This window comes from Typopeltis vanoorti, chromosome 6 (genome assembly GCF_054136105.1).
Source record: "Typopeltis vanoorti isolate ZY-2024b chromosome 6, IOZ_Tvanoo_1.0, whole genome shotgun sequence".
In the NCBI taxonomy this organism is placed as follows: Eukaryota; Metazoa; Arthropoda; class Arachnida; order Uropygi; family Thelyphonidae; genus Typopeltis; species Typopeltis vanoorti.
The window spans coordinates 76,530,146-76,546,783 of NC_143554.1; the positions used below are offsets into that span (position 1 = coordinate 76,530,146).

The 16,638-nt window shown below is 33.2% G+C and overlaps 1 protein-coding gene across 1 annotated transcript in view; it reads left to right on the forward strand.

The window, feature by feature from the left end:
* The window catches only part of Nmt (N-myristoyl transferase), a 182,924-nt gene that overhangs the window by 135,571 nt on the left and 30,715 nt on the right, over nucleotides 1-16,638 (forward strand). The window contains exon 10 of the mRNA XM_090393987.1: nucleotides 12,922-13,020. Coding sequence (XP_090250113.1) covers nucleotides 12,922-13,020 — 99 coding nt within the window. The remainder of the gene's footprint in view (nucleotides 1-12,921; nucleotides 13,021-16,638) is intronic.

Sequence of the window (16,638 nt, forward strand, 5' to 3'; positions counted from 1 at the left end):
TGTTTTTTTAATTATGTAGGATAGGAATTGGTAATAAATCTTGTTTTAGGTATACTATGCAGTTAATTACATAACTGATGTACCTGTTATTGTTATTAATTGAATTATTCATCTGTTTTGATTTTCTGTACTCTTTCACTCCTCTTTGTTAGACCTGGGTTTTCACAGTGATGAAATGATAAGTAGACTGTTAGATGAATGTTGTCGTGTAATTAAAAGTACATCTGAATGGAACAGAGTGGGATTTTTTAAATTTTTTTTATTTTTTAAGGCAGATCCCTATGAAATTTCACTTCAGTTATTCATTCATGGATGAAGCTAATGTCCCATTTTTAACCTTGAAATTAAATTAAAAGATATGATATGGAAATATCCAAACATTTACCTGACTCAAGAAGGTTTTGGGCAAGCTATAGATAAAAAAAAAAAGTTTGTCTTCAATTTTGGAATGGATAAGAAATTATGATTAAAATCATCAAATAAAAATAATAGGGTTGTATTAGGGCGAGCCAGAAGTTTTCAGAATATTGACATTTGTATATTAACATTTTACAAGATTACACTTGAAAATCATTATTAAAATATATATAAGCCATCATGTTCTGTTGGTCCTAAATCCATCTCTCTCCACTAGCAAGCACTTTGATCCAGGCCTGCTTCTGGAAAGAAAAAATTCTTGACAGCTGGTCTCAACTACCTCAGCATTGATGTATCATTGTCTGCAAAGGAACTATGCTGTCATTTTGTGTCACTCTTTACCAATAAAAGTTGTAAATCTATAACACGAGTACTGAGATTAGATTAAGGGTTAGATAATCTGGACACTTGAAAAAGTTTCACACTTGGTTAGAGCAGATGCTCTAACCAAGTGTGAAACTTTTTCAAGCAGTTTTGGGTCTCATTAATCAGGGTGGTGGTGGTCTCACATCAGGTATTAAAATTCACTTACCACCTAAAGACATCCACAGACATTTATTCCACAGTGGGATTTGAACCTGCATCTTGTAGGTTGGAAGAGAGATGTTAGTCACTCAGCCAGACATGGGTAAGAGAGAGACTTCATCACTAGCTCCTTGATTTTTTTTTTTTTTCTTTCTTCCTAACTGAGATCCTCTATAGCACAGTCATGAGAACTTGCATTTTCCCTTCCATTGGAAAGATTTGTGTGCAAATTGCATCTAGTATATATGGAACCCTTGTAAAGTTTCTTTAGGTAAAGGTGAGTTAACCATTCCTCATACAAAGGTAGTGAGTATGTTTCTTCCCAGAAACATTCACTTTTCGTCCTTTACATTAACATATTATTATTGTATGGGTATCTCCATGGAGTCTGAAGAATCATCGCAGGAGACCCAATCTATCATACTTCTCCTTGAACCCATTAACAGACAAAGCAGTCACAATTGACTGCTTTGTCTGTTAATGGGTTCAAGGATGTTAATGGGTTCTGTTAATTCTAGTCCTCACTCCCCTACTGACCATGCCTTTATTCCACTTCCAGTGATGACCCCTTGTTCTGATCCCTCTAGCCAAGTGCTGAAACATTTCCCCTCCATCTATCCTATAGGATAGATGCAGGGGAAATGTTTTAAGCAACTTAAATGTTTCTGTCATATCCCTTCTTTTTCTCCTATCAACCAACTTCTGCAATTCATACACTTTCAATCTATTCTCATAAGGAACATTCTACAAGCCACTCATCATCTTGGTCACCAGCTTCTGAATCCTTTGCGTTGCTTCCTCATCACCAAGATACCTAGGGGATCAGACTTGAGCTCAGTAGTCCAGATGTGGGCATATCGAGGCCTTATAAAGAATAAAACAACTTCCTTATCTTTGCTTGTTAATGTGTTCTTCAATAGCCAAGTAATCTTAGGGGCACCCTTAGCAATGTGTCTTCTAAACTTTAACTCTCTGTCTACTACCACCCCCTCAATCTCTAGCTTCATCTATTTCCTGGAGTATAGGGCCATTAATGCGGGTCTCATTAATCAGGGTTTATCCCAAAATGCATAACTTTATGTTTCTTGACATTAAATTGACGCCCATTAACTTTTGTCCATACTAACAGCCTATTTAAATCATCTTGCAAGCTCTCCACATCATCTTGGTTAACTATTACTCTGCCTAATTTTGCATCATCAGCAAATAACTTAATATTTCCTTTCAGGTTATTTCCTGTATCATTTATGTATAAATTAAACAGCAGTAAATTACATGACTGATCCTTCACAAAGACATGTTACCACTCATACAGAATCATATTTTTATCCATCCATTCTTGAATTCTCTTTTTGACCAATTTTTCAAGTACTTTTTATTTTTGTCATGATTTTGTCCCTTCATATACCATTTTTTGATATCTGTCCAGTAGCCACTGTCTTATCCACTTAATCAGTGTCATATCCATTCCTATTTGTTCTAATTTTCATAACAAAGTTTCATGTGGTATTCTGTGAAATGCCTTTGCAAAATCCATTAGAATCATCGTGTAATCATTTCCTTTATCCAACTCAGCTGTTATTCTAAAAAGGTAGTAAATTACATGACTGATCCTTCATAAAGCCATGTTATTACCACTCATACAGAATCATATTTTTATCCATCCATTCTTGAACTCTCTTTTTGACCAATTTTTTTGCTTGAGATGCTGATTGGTTTATAATTTGCTACTGCAGGTTTAGAACCTCCCTTATGCAAGGGAATTATTTTACCCTTTTTCCAGTCCCTTGGAACTCTACCAGAGCTGAGACTTAAATTAGAGCCTAGTTACCTTTACTGATATTCCATCTAATCCGACAGCTGCATTTACATTGAGATTCTGCAATATCCTAAGAACCTTCAATTCATCCACCTCTGTTCTCACATTAATGTCTGTCACATATGTTAAAGCAGTAACCTCACTAAGATGATATACCCTTGCAAAGTGGTCACTCAGTAACTCGAATATTTTATCTGATTGTCACCTCGTGACAATCATCACTCATTCTTCTTCTTACTTGCCACACAGCAAAAGAACTGTGGGATTTCCTTTGGTTTTCTTGGCTAGATTCTTCTCATAATCTGATTTTGTCTTCCATGTCATTTTGGTCACCTTTCTTGCTTGAGCCTTGTACTGTTCATAAGTTTGTTGGTCACCTTTTGCATTTGTATCCTCCACAGCATTTACTTCTGTAACTTGTCCTTAATGATATTACTGCATCCATCTATCTCCTACCTGATTAACCCTCCTTATCTTAGGTACACAATTTAATATTGCTTTCTCCAGATGACCCTTAACTATCTCCCATGCACTACTAACATCCTTACCCTGCAGTGTTTTATGCTATGGTACAGATTTAAGCTTCTTCCTAAGCATGTCATAATCACCTGCCTTGTAGTTCTACAAATATCCCTTCTTGATAGAATATTCCTCATGTTTTAAAATCTCTCAAGAAGACCGAAAGATCACTTTCACCAGTTGGAGGCAGTGTTGTCACCTTGGTTATGGATAGCTCTTCTGATCCTATGGCTAGGTCCAATACTCCCCCCGCCCTTAGTTCCCTCCATTACATACTACCTTAAGTAATTATCTCTCAGCAGTTATAGATTCTGTTTCTTTCCTGCCATGTGATCTTTCCTTCTTCTAGTCTATATCTACATAGTTGAAGTCTCCCATAATAATCACTCGACCTATAATCTTTGTACTAATTTGACAATGCATGTCTTTCAGATCATCTGTGGAATTTCCTGGCCTATAGCAACAACAGCTATATGTTTTGTCTTACTGGCCTTAATCTGACATCAGATTGCTTCAGATGAACAGCCATTCCTCCTGTCTGCCTCCTATTCTTTTCGGCTGCAATTCTTCTGCTATCATCAACAATACTCCCCCCCCCCCCCCATCCTATCTTCCCTGTAGCCACCTCATCTGCTATTAGCCAATTCTCACTAATGCCTATAACTTTTAGTGAGTTGCACTAACCATGCCAAAAACTCCTTCCTCTTGTTCCTGATACTTCTGGCATTAGTATATAGAAATTGCAGCATCCCTTTATCCTCCCCCCCCACACACACTTTTACTTCCTAAATTGACTACCCTATTCATTATTCAAGGGTGCCTTCATTCAAACTCACTTGCTCCCACCCTAATTGCTTTTTTTCTGAATTTGTGCTTCAGCATGCTCAGTGAACAAAGCTCTCTCTATACACCTAACACCAATACCATTTAGATGCAGTTCATCAGCATTGTTCACAATCTTCGTATAGACTTATTGGCTATCAATGCTCTCTTCCTCAGTTCTTCTCTATCATAGCATGGTAGGAGACTTACAATTTTCGCCTTCTAGCTCTTCAGTTTTGCCTCTTCTAACAACTCCTTTACATCCCTCCTCATAGAATACTTCTCACCTCTCAAATCATTTGTACCAACCAAGACACTAATTTCCTTCGACTTACCTTTTTGCATCTGAATGGAGTGACTAATATCGTGAATTTTTGCACCCGAAAAACTGAGTTCCGTCGAGACAGATTAATTGTCTTTCATATAACATACTGGCTTCATAAAGTTAGTTGCTTTAGCCATAATTACAACCAGCACTACCCAGCAATCAAACTGCATGCATGGGTGTGCAGTCTGTTGTCATCTAATCTAGTTGGAGAAGTACCCATGTTTCACTTGTACAGGGCAAGTGGTACCCAGCTTTAGTTTTTTGGGAATAGAGGTTGGCCTTTCTGGGAACTATCTCAGTGTGGGCTTAGACAGTCCTCATATCAGGACTGGTAATACTGCATTCACTTGGGTAAATCTTTTGATTCCACTTTTCATGGCAGATAATGAATTGTTGATGATTGGCAAAACATCTAGCAAATTACTCTAGTCCTTATCTTAAGAATTGGAACAATTCTGTAGATGTTGGCACAATGTCAATTCATTTAGAACATTTTGACAGCTTCTGTTGACCTGACCAAGCTGGTGAAGATGGCATCACATAGTTTATATTGATGTATTGGGTTAGAAGTACTGACTAAATGTTTGTGACCAATCTTGAGAACAAAAGTGATTGCAATGCATTTTGGAGAGTAGTAATGCCTTGAACTATTTAAATTAGTTAAATGCACTACTCTGTTTCACTTTTCCCTTTCACTTGTAGACATTTCAGACTACTCTGGATGCAGCACTCAAATATATAAATATTCAAACCTCTGAAGTAAAAATTCTTGAATTAGATGTTTTGGTCACTCATTCTACAAAAACAGTTAAGTATCAAATATAAGTGATTTATATATCATTCTGTAGAAAGAACAAGTTCTTTAATTTGGCATGTATAGCAGATATAATTATTTATTACGATACGCAATAAAATTAAGGATACACTACAAAGTTATTAACCACAGAATCTTTGTGATCATCCTAATATTATACATCATTATTTCCAAAACTGAAATCTATTAAATGATTGTTTCTAAAATTATATTTATGTTCTCACCCATGTGTTTTAGTGACAAGTGGCAGTCATCTTATATAGAATTAGGATTGGTTCTTAATCTTCTCTGTTCTGGTGATTTGGCCTCCACTGACTGTTCTTTCTAAACTTAATTATGAAAAACCATATCTTTTAAATTCCTATTCATAGTTGTAGTATGTTGGTGAATTCTAGAATACTATTAAGTATCTAATGAGATTGAGATTAGACACATAGAAAAGCTCAAATGTTGACAGTTGTTTGTTTGATATTACAACACATTCACAACACAAACAAAATATTTCACTGGTTTATACCCAGCATCTTCAAAGTATTTGTTACAGTATACAAATAGTAAATTGGATAAGTGAGGTTTTAGGTCAAACTTAAAATGACTCTCTCTCAAATTTTCGGCAAGTTGACACAGCCATGCTTGTTGTTGTCAAGGGAATGTTTCTGATTCCAAAAACAGTCTGACTTGTAATGACTTCTACCTAGCATTCTGATATATTCCCCCCCCCCCATCTAATCCTGTGTTAACTGGTATTTAAAGCATGGCCTGCTAGTTCTGACTCGCCATAATGTTGGTGTATTTCTTATGTTCTAAAAGGCAGATGTTAACAGATCCTCCTGTATGTCCATGAATGCCAGGTCACAAGTACAGAGCACTTAATATATTTCTGGATTTGATTAAGGATAGAATTTGCCTTTACGTGAACAGATAATTATTGCTAGTTAGATATACATGGTTTGAATGTGGTACCAACTGATCTAGCTGTTTAAGTTATCCAGTAAGAAATACTATGGGGGGGGGGGAGAAGAAAGATCATTCTAGTAAGTGTTATTTAAATCCTTTCCTTTATATTTTGATAGCCTGGTTGCTCATGAATGGATAACTTCATTGCCATTCAACCTTTATGTTGTTGATCTGAATGCTGCCATGACATGGCAGTTTGCAAATGTCTTCAAGTGGTAGATGATTGTGTTCATAGCCTGGTGTGAGACCACTACTCTTCTTATTGGAGATCTGAAGTGACTTCAAAAATTACTCTGTGCTTGTTTTTTCAAGTCACTTGAAAGAGCATCTTGTGTGTATGTGTGTGGATTACCTAACTTTTAACTCACTCATGGTACTAATATAAGTTTACAGCATTTCATGGATGGGACTGATTTAAAAAAAAAAAGTGCATAATATGTGATTTTAATGATATTAGTGGTGTTGTATATTTAGAAATTGGACTTAGTTAAAAAAAAAGGGGGGGGAGGGGGCTAAAATGACAACATTGAAGATGCTTCAAGAATGATTGTGAATTACAAAGAAAATACAGAAAACAAAATTAATAGTTCTTTTTAGAGGAAAAATGAAAATTATGAATATGATTGCTGAAAAGGTTTTACTGATATTTCACATACTTCTGGTGTGTGTGTGTGTGCGTGCGTGCGTGCCTGCTAGCTGTTCACTTTCAATTCATTGCACATGCAGAAGAAAACACCACTGATAACTGTGCAGACATTATTGGACACCAGTTTTATGGTGTTGAAAGAGAATGATCTCTTTTATTAATGTGTTTTACAAAATTCTGTTCAAAGCTTAGTTCTCCAACGTTATAAAGAATGACATCTATTAAACAGACTATTAAATGTCCATGAGGTGTTCGTGTCAGGGGAGATATATATATATATATATATATATATATATATATATAGCATGAATTGTTCACTTGCTTCATGGAGACTTCCTTGAGAATATAGTATGTTATGTCTGTATCAGATGGAGTCTTTTTTTTTTTTTTTACAAATTCTACAATATTTATGTTATGCTAATTTATTTATTTTTTTGGTGGGTTGGAGATTCTCCTGTAAATTTTTTGCTATATCAGTGGTGTACTTTCATAGCAGTTTTTCGTAAAAGTAATACTGCATTATTTCAGCTAATTAAACATATTTAATATTTAAAATATTATGTAATTCTGGAATTAATTGGTTCTTGTACTTCCTGAGGATATATATATATATATATATATATATATATACATACACATATGCTCTTTGCATATACATAAAGTCTATGATTTAATTATGGGATAATGCATGATCTTCAAGTGAAACAAGAAAAACAGTGACGATCATTCTAACAGTCAGGCTTTTTTTTATTTATCACTCAAAATACCTATCCTATCCTTCCAATCCATCCCTTAGGACGGGTTGAGTTCCCTCCAATGAAGGGCTCATGATGAATTAATGCAGCCAGTTTATCACTCCTCTGCTGCATCCCCTAAGGGTGATATTCATGACTGTAATCCGTGTGTGTGTGTGTTCACTTGCCTGCTTTGCCTGTTCTGAGGGATGAAAAACCCGAGTTTCTGAATGAAAAAACCCCCTACCTGTGTATAAGACCAGCTAACTCGCCTTTTGTTGAAAGAGACCAGATAAAGGCCACGTCACTGAATGGAATCGAATCCAGGTCTTTCCAACCAAAGGGCTTCATCTATATCGGCTGAGCTATGGAGGCTCTTATATCACTGAAAATACAAAAATCAGAAATGTTAAGAATCCATCCATTATTTTTGTTTTCCTTATTTTATTATTGTTCTAATTGTTTCATTTTCTTGAGGATATTAGTATCAACATAATCATTCATAATGATTTGCATCATTATTTATCATAAACTAGCTTATTTATTTATCATAAAATTATACATGTTCATGATAAAAATTATTTATCATAAACATGTATGAGAGAGAGAAATATATACAGCAAATAAAATTTTTCTAGATCATTATTTAGTAGTCCATAAACAAAATAGAAAATAACAAAATGGAGGAAAAAATAAATAAATCAGAAAAAATGAGAAATAGGCCATGCATATAAAGTATTGCAAGAAGAAAGTATTAATATACTGTATCACTTGCAATTAACAGTATACCTAAAAGAAGCCGAAATCAGTGAAGACAAGAAGAAGAAGAATGAAAACCTTTAATAAAGACAATTTATAAAGCAGAGTCTGATGAACTTGGAAAGAAAATAAATTATGAAAAAGAAAAGATTTAAAAATTGGAATGAAGATAACAGAAAATGCTGTAAAAAGAAAACCAGCATACCGATTGTTCCTTTGGAAATAAAGGAAACAGATATATGGAAGATAATGGAAGATAAAAAACTGTACTGTACATTAAAAAATAGAAATTATTGATAATTAAATATTGATTATTTATTTCAAACTCATTTTTTCTTGAATAATATTAGTATATTTCTGTGTAACTCTGAAAACTGCTGATGTTTCTTTTTATAAAACTTGTACTTTTTCTTTCCAACATGATGTTCGTGTTTATTTATTTATTTTTTTCCCCCCCTGCTCAAAACTAAATGATAATCATTTGAAAATTTCTGTATGCTCATATATTCTAAATCAGTATAAAGATATCACTATCATTGATAACAAGGCCAATAAGAATTTTCTTATTTCTCTCTCTGTGTGAATTTGTGCATGTTTATATTGAAACACGGTATTAGTAATGACTGTTCCATGTCCTGAACAGAAATTCAACAGTTACTTACTATTATTTTCCAGAATATTTTTATATGCCTAGTATTCAGTTCTTTCTCTGATGTTTAGGTTTTCAAAATTTACCAGCTTTTCCTCTTTTAGGTTCATTCTCTAGTGACTTCATTTTCTCCATTTTGAAATTTCCTCAGATCAATCCTTTTGAAATTACTTCTATTCATGAAACTGATTCTTTGTGTTCAGAGTTGAATACTATAGTTACTCCTTTTCCTTGATCAGTGTTGCATGAGCAATATTTCAGTCTTATGATAACCTGATCCACTAGGAACTTTCGATGCCCTTTCTTCTTTTCCCGGATTGCCTCTTCTTGAGTCCACTGTGAAGTGTGGATTTTTCTATCCTTGCAAAGAACTTTACTAAGTGCCTCTCCTGCTAAATCTGTTAAAATGTTTCTTCAGAGTCTGCCACACAGTGCTCAATGTTTGAATCTTGTTTTCCAATTCGTTCATGTTTTCTTTGAATATTTGTGTACTTGATTTTACCTTTGAAAGCTGCTTGACTTGTAACAAACTTTTGTACATATGTTTCTTCTCTTCTGCTCAAAACTAAATGGTAATCACTTAAGTTACCTGTATACTCTTGTGTCCTGAACAAGCATGAAGCTATCAATATCAAAATAGCATAGTCAATGAGGCATTTCTTGTGTCTTCTTTCTGTATAAATTCATGCCAACTTCACATAGAACATGATGTAGTGAAGACTAGTCTGTGTTCTGAACAGAAATCCAGGATAATTACTATTATTACATTTCATTATTCCATTTCCCAAAACATTTCTGTATGATATTCATTTCCTATTTTGCTATTTAGATCTCTAGCATGTGCAACTTTTTCTTTGTCAGCTACCTTCTTTAATGACTTAAACTCTTCCACTTCTTAGAACCTTCTTTAGATCCAGTTTCCCATTTTGATGTTTTCCATCATCACTGTTATTGCCATTAAAAAAAAAAAAAAAAATTGTCATTGTGTTGAATACTATAACCACTGTTTGCTCTCTCTCTGGTCATCATTGCCCAAATGTAACATCTTGTATTTGTTATTTAGAAGAATCTTGCTTATTTTTGTCTTCTTTGTTTCAGTGACACCAAGTATGTTAATGTGGACTTCTAATTCTTCTGCTAGTTTCATTTCTTTTCCATTTGATACTTCTTGTGTGGATGGTATGTATCTTGATATCTTCTGATGTTGAGTTTGAGCATCAAATTGATCATTTGAGAAATAGGAGAAGCAGTTTTTCAAGATTTGCTTTTGAAAGTGAATTGTTTCAATAGAGCATTTTCCTGAACTGACAAAGGCATTTTTTAAAATTATTCTTCCAGTATCCATTTCTTTTCCATTAATACTTACATTTATGGTGCCTATCCTCAGTTCTGCTGATGCGTTTTAGTAGTTGCATTTTCAATGTTTGCCTTATTTTTCTAATGAAAGTAGTATGGTTTTAACTTAATTTTAATGGAACCTGTGACATAGTAATTGAGAGAGAAATCATATTAAACTCAGTAAATAATTTTAATAAAATTAACACATTTGTACTGAAACTAATAGTACATCATCAGTGTGGAACAAATGAGCAATTCAAAGTGTCAGAACAGAAAGCAAATACTACAATCAGTTAACTAATAATAGCAAGTGCAGCATACTAGAAGGATCATATCAAATATATAATAATTTTTAATAATTTTTGAGAATCTTCCAAACTTCTTGGAAAGAGAAAAGTAATAATTCAGATTTAAATCAGGCTGGTGTAAAAGGGCTTCAAAACTTTCTTTGAAAAGAAATTCATATTTAAACTCCTTTTATGGAGAAGGCAAGCCTCATTACAAAGGATACTGTGTTTGGTCTCAGTTGTGGAAGACCAGACTTGAGTTTTAAAAGTATTCAATGTAGTCCTGATGGTCTCTAATTCTTTTTCTCACAGAATAATGGCCTACCTGTTCAAAGTATGTTAGATTACATTCACAAGAAACTGGTAGATGGCAGCTAGAAGCAAAGGCAAAAGTTCCTTTTGTAGTTAAGAGATTTCAAATGTTGTGGATAGGAAAATATGTGGGTTTCAGGGGAAACTTCAAGATTCTAATTGATTGAAATGTATGGGATCAGAATTTTGCATTCTGTTGCAGTATCCTTGAATGCAGGAATGTAGACGTGTTAACCACTGAATGGATTCTAGCAATTTGCCACTTGGCTGGCCAAGTAGTTAACATATGCACTCTCCAACTAACAGGCTACAGGTTTGAATCCCATTCTGGGATTCAAACCCGCATGGGTGTTTGTGATTGTCTTTAGGTGGCAGATGAATTTCCTTGCCCAGTGTGAGATCACTCACACTGAAATGGCTTCAGAAAGTTCCGTGTTTAATCTTTAGAGTTGGGTTTTGGTATTATGTGAAATATAAAAAAAAGTATATATAAAAAAATTAATGAAAAATAAGAAAAATCCTTAGCCTATCCACAGTACGAACATACTACATGTTTATAGAAAAACCTTTCATGGGTGGGAGCTACATAAAAAGATTCCATTAAAGTTTTGATAAAAGCTCTTGGTCTAAGAATGAAGGAGGAGAACAAATGGTATGTGCGCTTGTAAATAAGGATTTTACAGGTCCATATCATCAACAATAAAATATCTCTTACCAAAAAAAAAAAAAAAGAAAAGAAAGGACACATGACAGTTGGTCAACAACTGCCTGCCTATCCAAAGTGTGTTAAGATTGCATTCAGAAGGAATGTGATAAACATCAGCTAGAGAAAGACCATTCTGTGGGAGGAAAAGAAAAAGATTAGCAAACATCATTACTACAGTACATTGAATACCTTAACCCCTCTCCCCCTTATTGAGGACTAGAAATTTTTTGATCAGTTCTCATAAATGCTATGAATTCATAGCTGTATATAATTAAACTATTTTGAAACTAAATTATGGATACATGCATATAATTATATATTTTTGACATGTTTTGAAAACATTTGTTATTCATATAATTTGTCAAACAGTAATTTTGAGAATCTCTGGCTACAGAGTTTTATTATACTTCTCTGAAAATTGGTATCTTTTAAATGCTTATCAGACACAGAACATCAAAACTCTTTGGTTTCATCATGTAAACTATTTTTTTTTTTTTTTTAAGAAATAGGAAATGAATTCTGTAGTAAGAAATATTAGGAAATTCAATGTTAGTTGATTTAAGTTCACTTTCAGTTAGAAAATGATGTACTTAATTTTGCAGTTTTTGATGAGTGAGAAAGTAGCAAACATATAGAAGATACAGCACTTGTGTGTTTTATCATGTAGCTTAGGAGAAATTTGTGTACAGTTGTGGTTATTGTTGTTGCTTTCTTATGTTAAGTTATACCATTTTACTGTAACTTTGTTCTTGAGTGCTATTCATTTGATGTATCATTACTTTGCATTTATATTTTTTCACTCGCAACATTACTCATGAAACATAATGATGCTAACTGCTTTAATCACCTAAAGCATGTATTATCTTGCTTTAAAGCACTAAACAGTGCCACTTAGCATAGCATTAATTCATTTCTATTCTGGTAGAGTGACATGAAATGTTTTAAAATGACTCTGATTTTGAGTATGTAGTTCTATAATTGCTTGACTCATGAGTTACAACCTACTGTTATCTAAGATTTAAAAAAAATTAATTTAATAATGATGGTGACAAAAAAAAAATAAAATAAAACTCATGCCACATCTATATATTTGGAAATATTAATTTCTTTAGCAGTATACTGAAGATTCTTATAACATAATTATATAGAATAATTTACACGAACAGTATTTTTATGATTAATAGTAGTGTTGAAAGGATAAGGACAGGAAGACTAATGTGTAACTGCTATTGGGGGATGGGACATAGAATATTACCAAGAATGGAATGCTAATCACTTTTATTCTTTAGTTTCTTAAAAAGTTTGATCTTGCTCCTGTTTTCTCAGAAGAGGAATTTCGACACTGGTTTGTTCCCCGTCCAGATATTGTTGACAGCTATATAGTTGAGGTAAGCTTGTTTGGTGTATAATCTTTGTAAACACATTTGAATATACATTACAATTCAGTATGGTTTTTATTGCTTTAAGTTATAACATGCATATAATGAAAACATCATTGGTTTGGCCATTTATGCTGATAAGTTATCTTTGGCTATTATTTATCACATTTTCCTATAACTGTAAACACAGCTTTGAACTGAATGTTTGTTACCATGACTTTAGCCATTAGTTTTTTAGATGACTGTAAAGTTTTGTGTGATTTGAATTTGATGTTTTTTCTGTCATGCTTTACATTTCCCATATATTTTGTTAACACTTCTTCTTATAGTGCCATATTCTATCAAAGGTCAGCGACCATCTTGGTGAACAAACTGCATTCTTGCATTGATCTGAGCAGTTGTATGCTGCTCTTTCCTGTCCACATCTTGATGTTGTCAAACCAAGATGTTCTTTTTCTTCCTTTCGCTCCTTTGCCATCAATTCTTCCGACCAAAATGGTTTGTAGAAGCTGATATTTGCCATTTCTCACCATGTGGCCAAGTAAGATGTTTCTTGATTGTTTATATGAGATCTTAAAATCCATTGGCTTTGCCAATGGATTTTAAGACATCTTCATTGGTTATTTTTTTTTGTCCATGTTCTGTTGTTAACACTACTACCAAACAAGTAGGAATCGTAGTTGTTTGTAAAGAATGCAATTGGTCCTCACCTGCCAAAAGTATCAGTTTCCCATCTCAAAGATGGGAAACTGATACTTTTGGCAGGTTAATTTTTAATGATAATTTTAAAATTTAAAATTATCATTAAAAATGATGTTTAAAATTAATGATAAGTTTAATGTTAAAAATTAATGATAATTTTCTTAAATTACGGATGAAGAAATATACTAAAGGAGTCTAAATTGCTCTCTGGAGGCAGACATAATACTTTTTCAAGCTGCTTCAATCCTCCTCAACAGAGTAGTTGTTTCACACTAATTGAAAATCCATATCCATTTAATCACCCTTGATAAGTTTCTTAGAATATTATGATCATTTTTTGAAATATTCTCTCAGGAAGTGTATTCAGGATGTCATGGTAGTTCAAGATGACCACAGCACATACAAATCCTTCATTTTTCATTTTATGTGATGTGTCCATTCTCACCTACCAAAAATGTTTAATCTCTCATTTAAATCTGCCCTTGGGACCCATACTAATGCCCTGTGGGTTGCTTTTTTTTTTTAGCTCTCGCTTCACTTCCTAATGCAGAACACTTTTTTTTGGTCTTCAGAACACCTGTCTTTTTACTGTAATTTGAAAAGATAAAAAAACTAACCATTATGCCATCATCACATTTATTTTCTGGTGTATATCTTCATGGCATGTATCAGCTATTATGACTTACCCAGTTAAATATATCATGTCCAGTTTTACTGTCATTTTTGCCTTCAGCACATATTTTTGTTCATCTTTCATTTTCCATTCTGTTTAGGACCATACCATTGTAGATCAGCTCTGCTTATGCATTCGTGAATATCGATGCTGCTAATCTGTTTTTTTTTTTTTTTTCATAAGTTCATGTTTCATTTGAATCTGACATTGTTGTCTATTCACTCCTCTATATTCCTTCAAATTTTCATATCTGTGATTTCTAGCCATTGATCATCTGGCGTATTTCTAGTCCAGTTATCTGATTCATATGTTAAATTTGATTTGAATCCTATCCTGTATAGCAATAGTTGAGTATTTGAGTAATTTCTCTAATATTTCATATTAATCTGTTCATTGATTTCCCATTGTAATTAGAGTTGTTTATTCTGTTATCTCTTTCTATATTTAATTTACTATTTTCTCTAAAAACTTATATTGTTAAAATGTGTAATATGTTTTATAAGTTCATTACTGATAATGCAGTTACTGTTGTCTGCTTTCATAATTTGTATCTCTATTGCCAATTTTTATACCAGATTTGTTTAAGCATTCATTGAATTCAGCCAAGGACTTGTGGATACTTGCATTTAAGCTTGTTAACCTTAGTAAAGAAGAACTAAGCTTAATATCTTCTTTTTTTTTTTTTTTTTTATATTATGATATCTTCTATTTGAATGTAATTGCTCTGTAAGGTTCCATTTACATCATACAGATTTAATGTTATATACTTAAGATTAGTAAACTGCAGTCCTTTATCATATTCCATGATTTCTTAACAGCATTTTCCTCAGTGTGATCCATATAGATTTAAAATTAACAGTGGTGATCCTTACAATTCCCCAATTTAACATCTCACTATATTCCTATACTTCTTTCACTATAACTCCATATTTGTAACTTAAACTATGTATTGCTCTGTAAGGTTCCATTTACACCACACAGATTTAGACTTATATATTTACATACTCTTTTCAGGATTAGCAAAACTGAACTAGGTTTAGTTTGTTAACCTTGAAAAAAATTTGTTAATCCTTATCATATTCCCTTGGTTTCTTTAATATTTGTTGTAAGGTAAAAATCTGTTCTTTGCAATATTTGCCTTAAAATTATCTTGTCCTTCATCAATTTTTCCTGCAACAATGCACGGTAATTTTTTTTTTCTCACTGGCGTATATCTTTCTAGAAATATTTGATAAAGAAATTTTTTTTAAAATTCTCACTGTCAGTTTTATATTCTTTTTTCATATAAATTGCATATGATAAGAGCTCTATTTCAGTCATCTGGGATTTTGATCTTGTGCAGCATAGCTTTGCAAATGCACACACATAGGTATCCCTTGCTTAACGTGGGATTTGATTAATGCATCGAAATTAATTGCAACAATCCTTTTATATACGCGGCAAGAGTTTTAATTAGCATGCCTTTAAATTTATCATGCAAAAACATGCACGCCTCCGAGTAAAATAAAGTCGTGAGCATGATGACGTCATTCCTCAAATTTAGCATCAAGAGTGGGTGTATTACAAGCTCCAATTGTTCTGCTGTATTTAAAAAAATACAACAAAACTTTGCTTTTAGATAACGCAACTGGTCATCCAAATTCTCTTAATGATCTGTGTGAGAATGTAAAAGTTATATTTTTTCCACCAAATACGACATCATTTCTACAACCCATATATATGGGCGTTATTGCAACTTTCAAAGCCTATTTTCTTATAAAGACATTCTCAAAGGCAGTAGAAACAACAATGGGAGAAAATGCGATTACGTTCCAAGAATCTTGGAAAAATTTTAACATTAAACATGCAATTGAAAACATTCGTGACTCATGGGAGCAAGTATCTTCTATCTGCATGAGTGCTGTTTGGAAAAACCTTTTGCCAGAATGCGCTAATGACTTAGGTGGTTTTCAAAATCCTGCAAACAATGTGGTTAAAGAAATCGTTGCAATTGGTGAAGACCTTGGTTTTGATGGTGTTGATGCAGAAGATGTTAAAGAATTGTTGGATTCAAATTCAAAAGATTTCAGTGACAATGATCTTCTTGAAATTGAACAACGCACAATGAAGACAACAAACAAATGTAATGTGAACAAACAAATGTAATTTGATTGTTGTCTCCAAAGGAGACAACAATCAAAGAACTGGATGGAATATTTCACAGTTTAGAATCGCTTAAGCAGCAAGTAATGGATATGGATCCAGATGTTAAT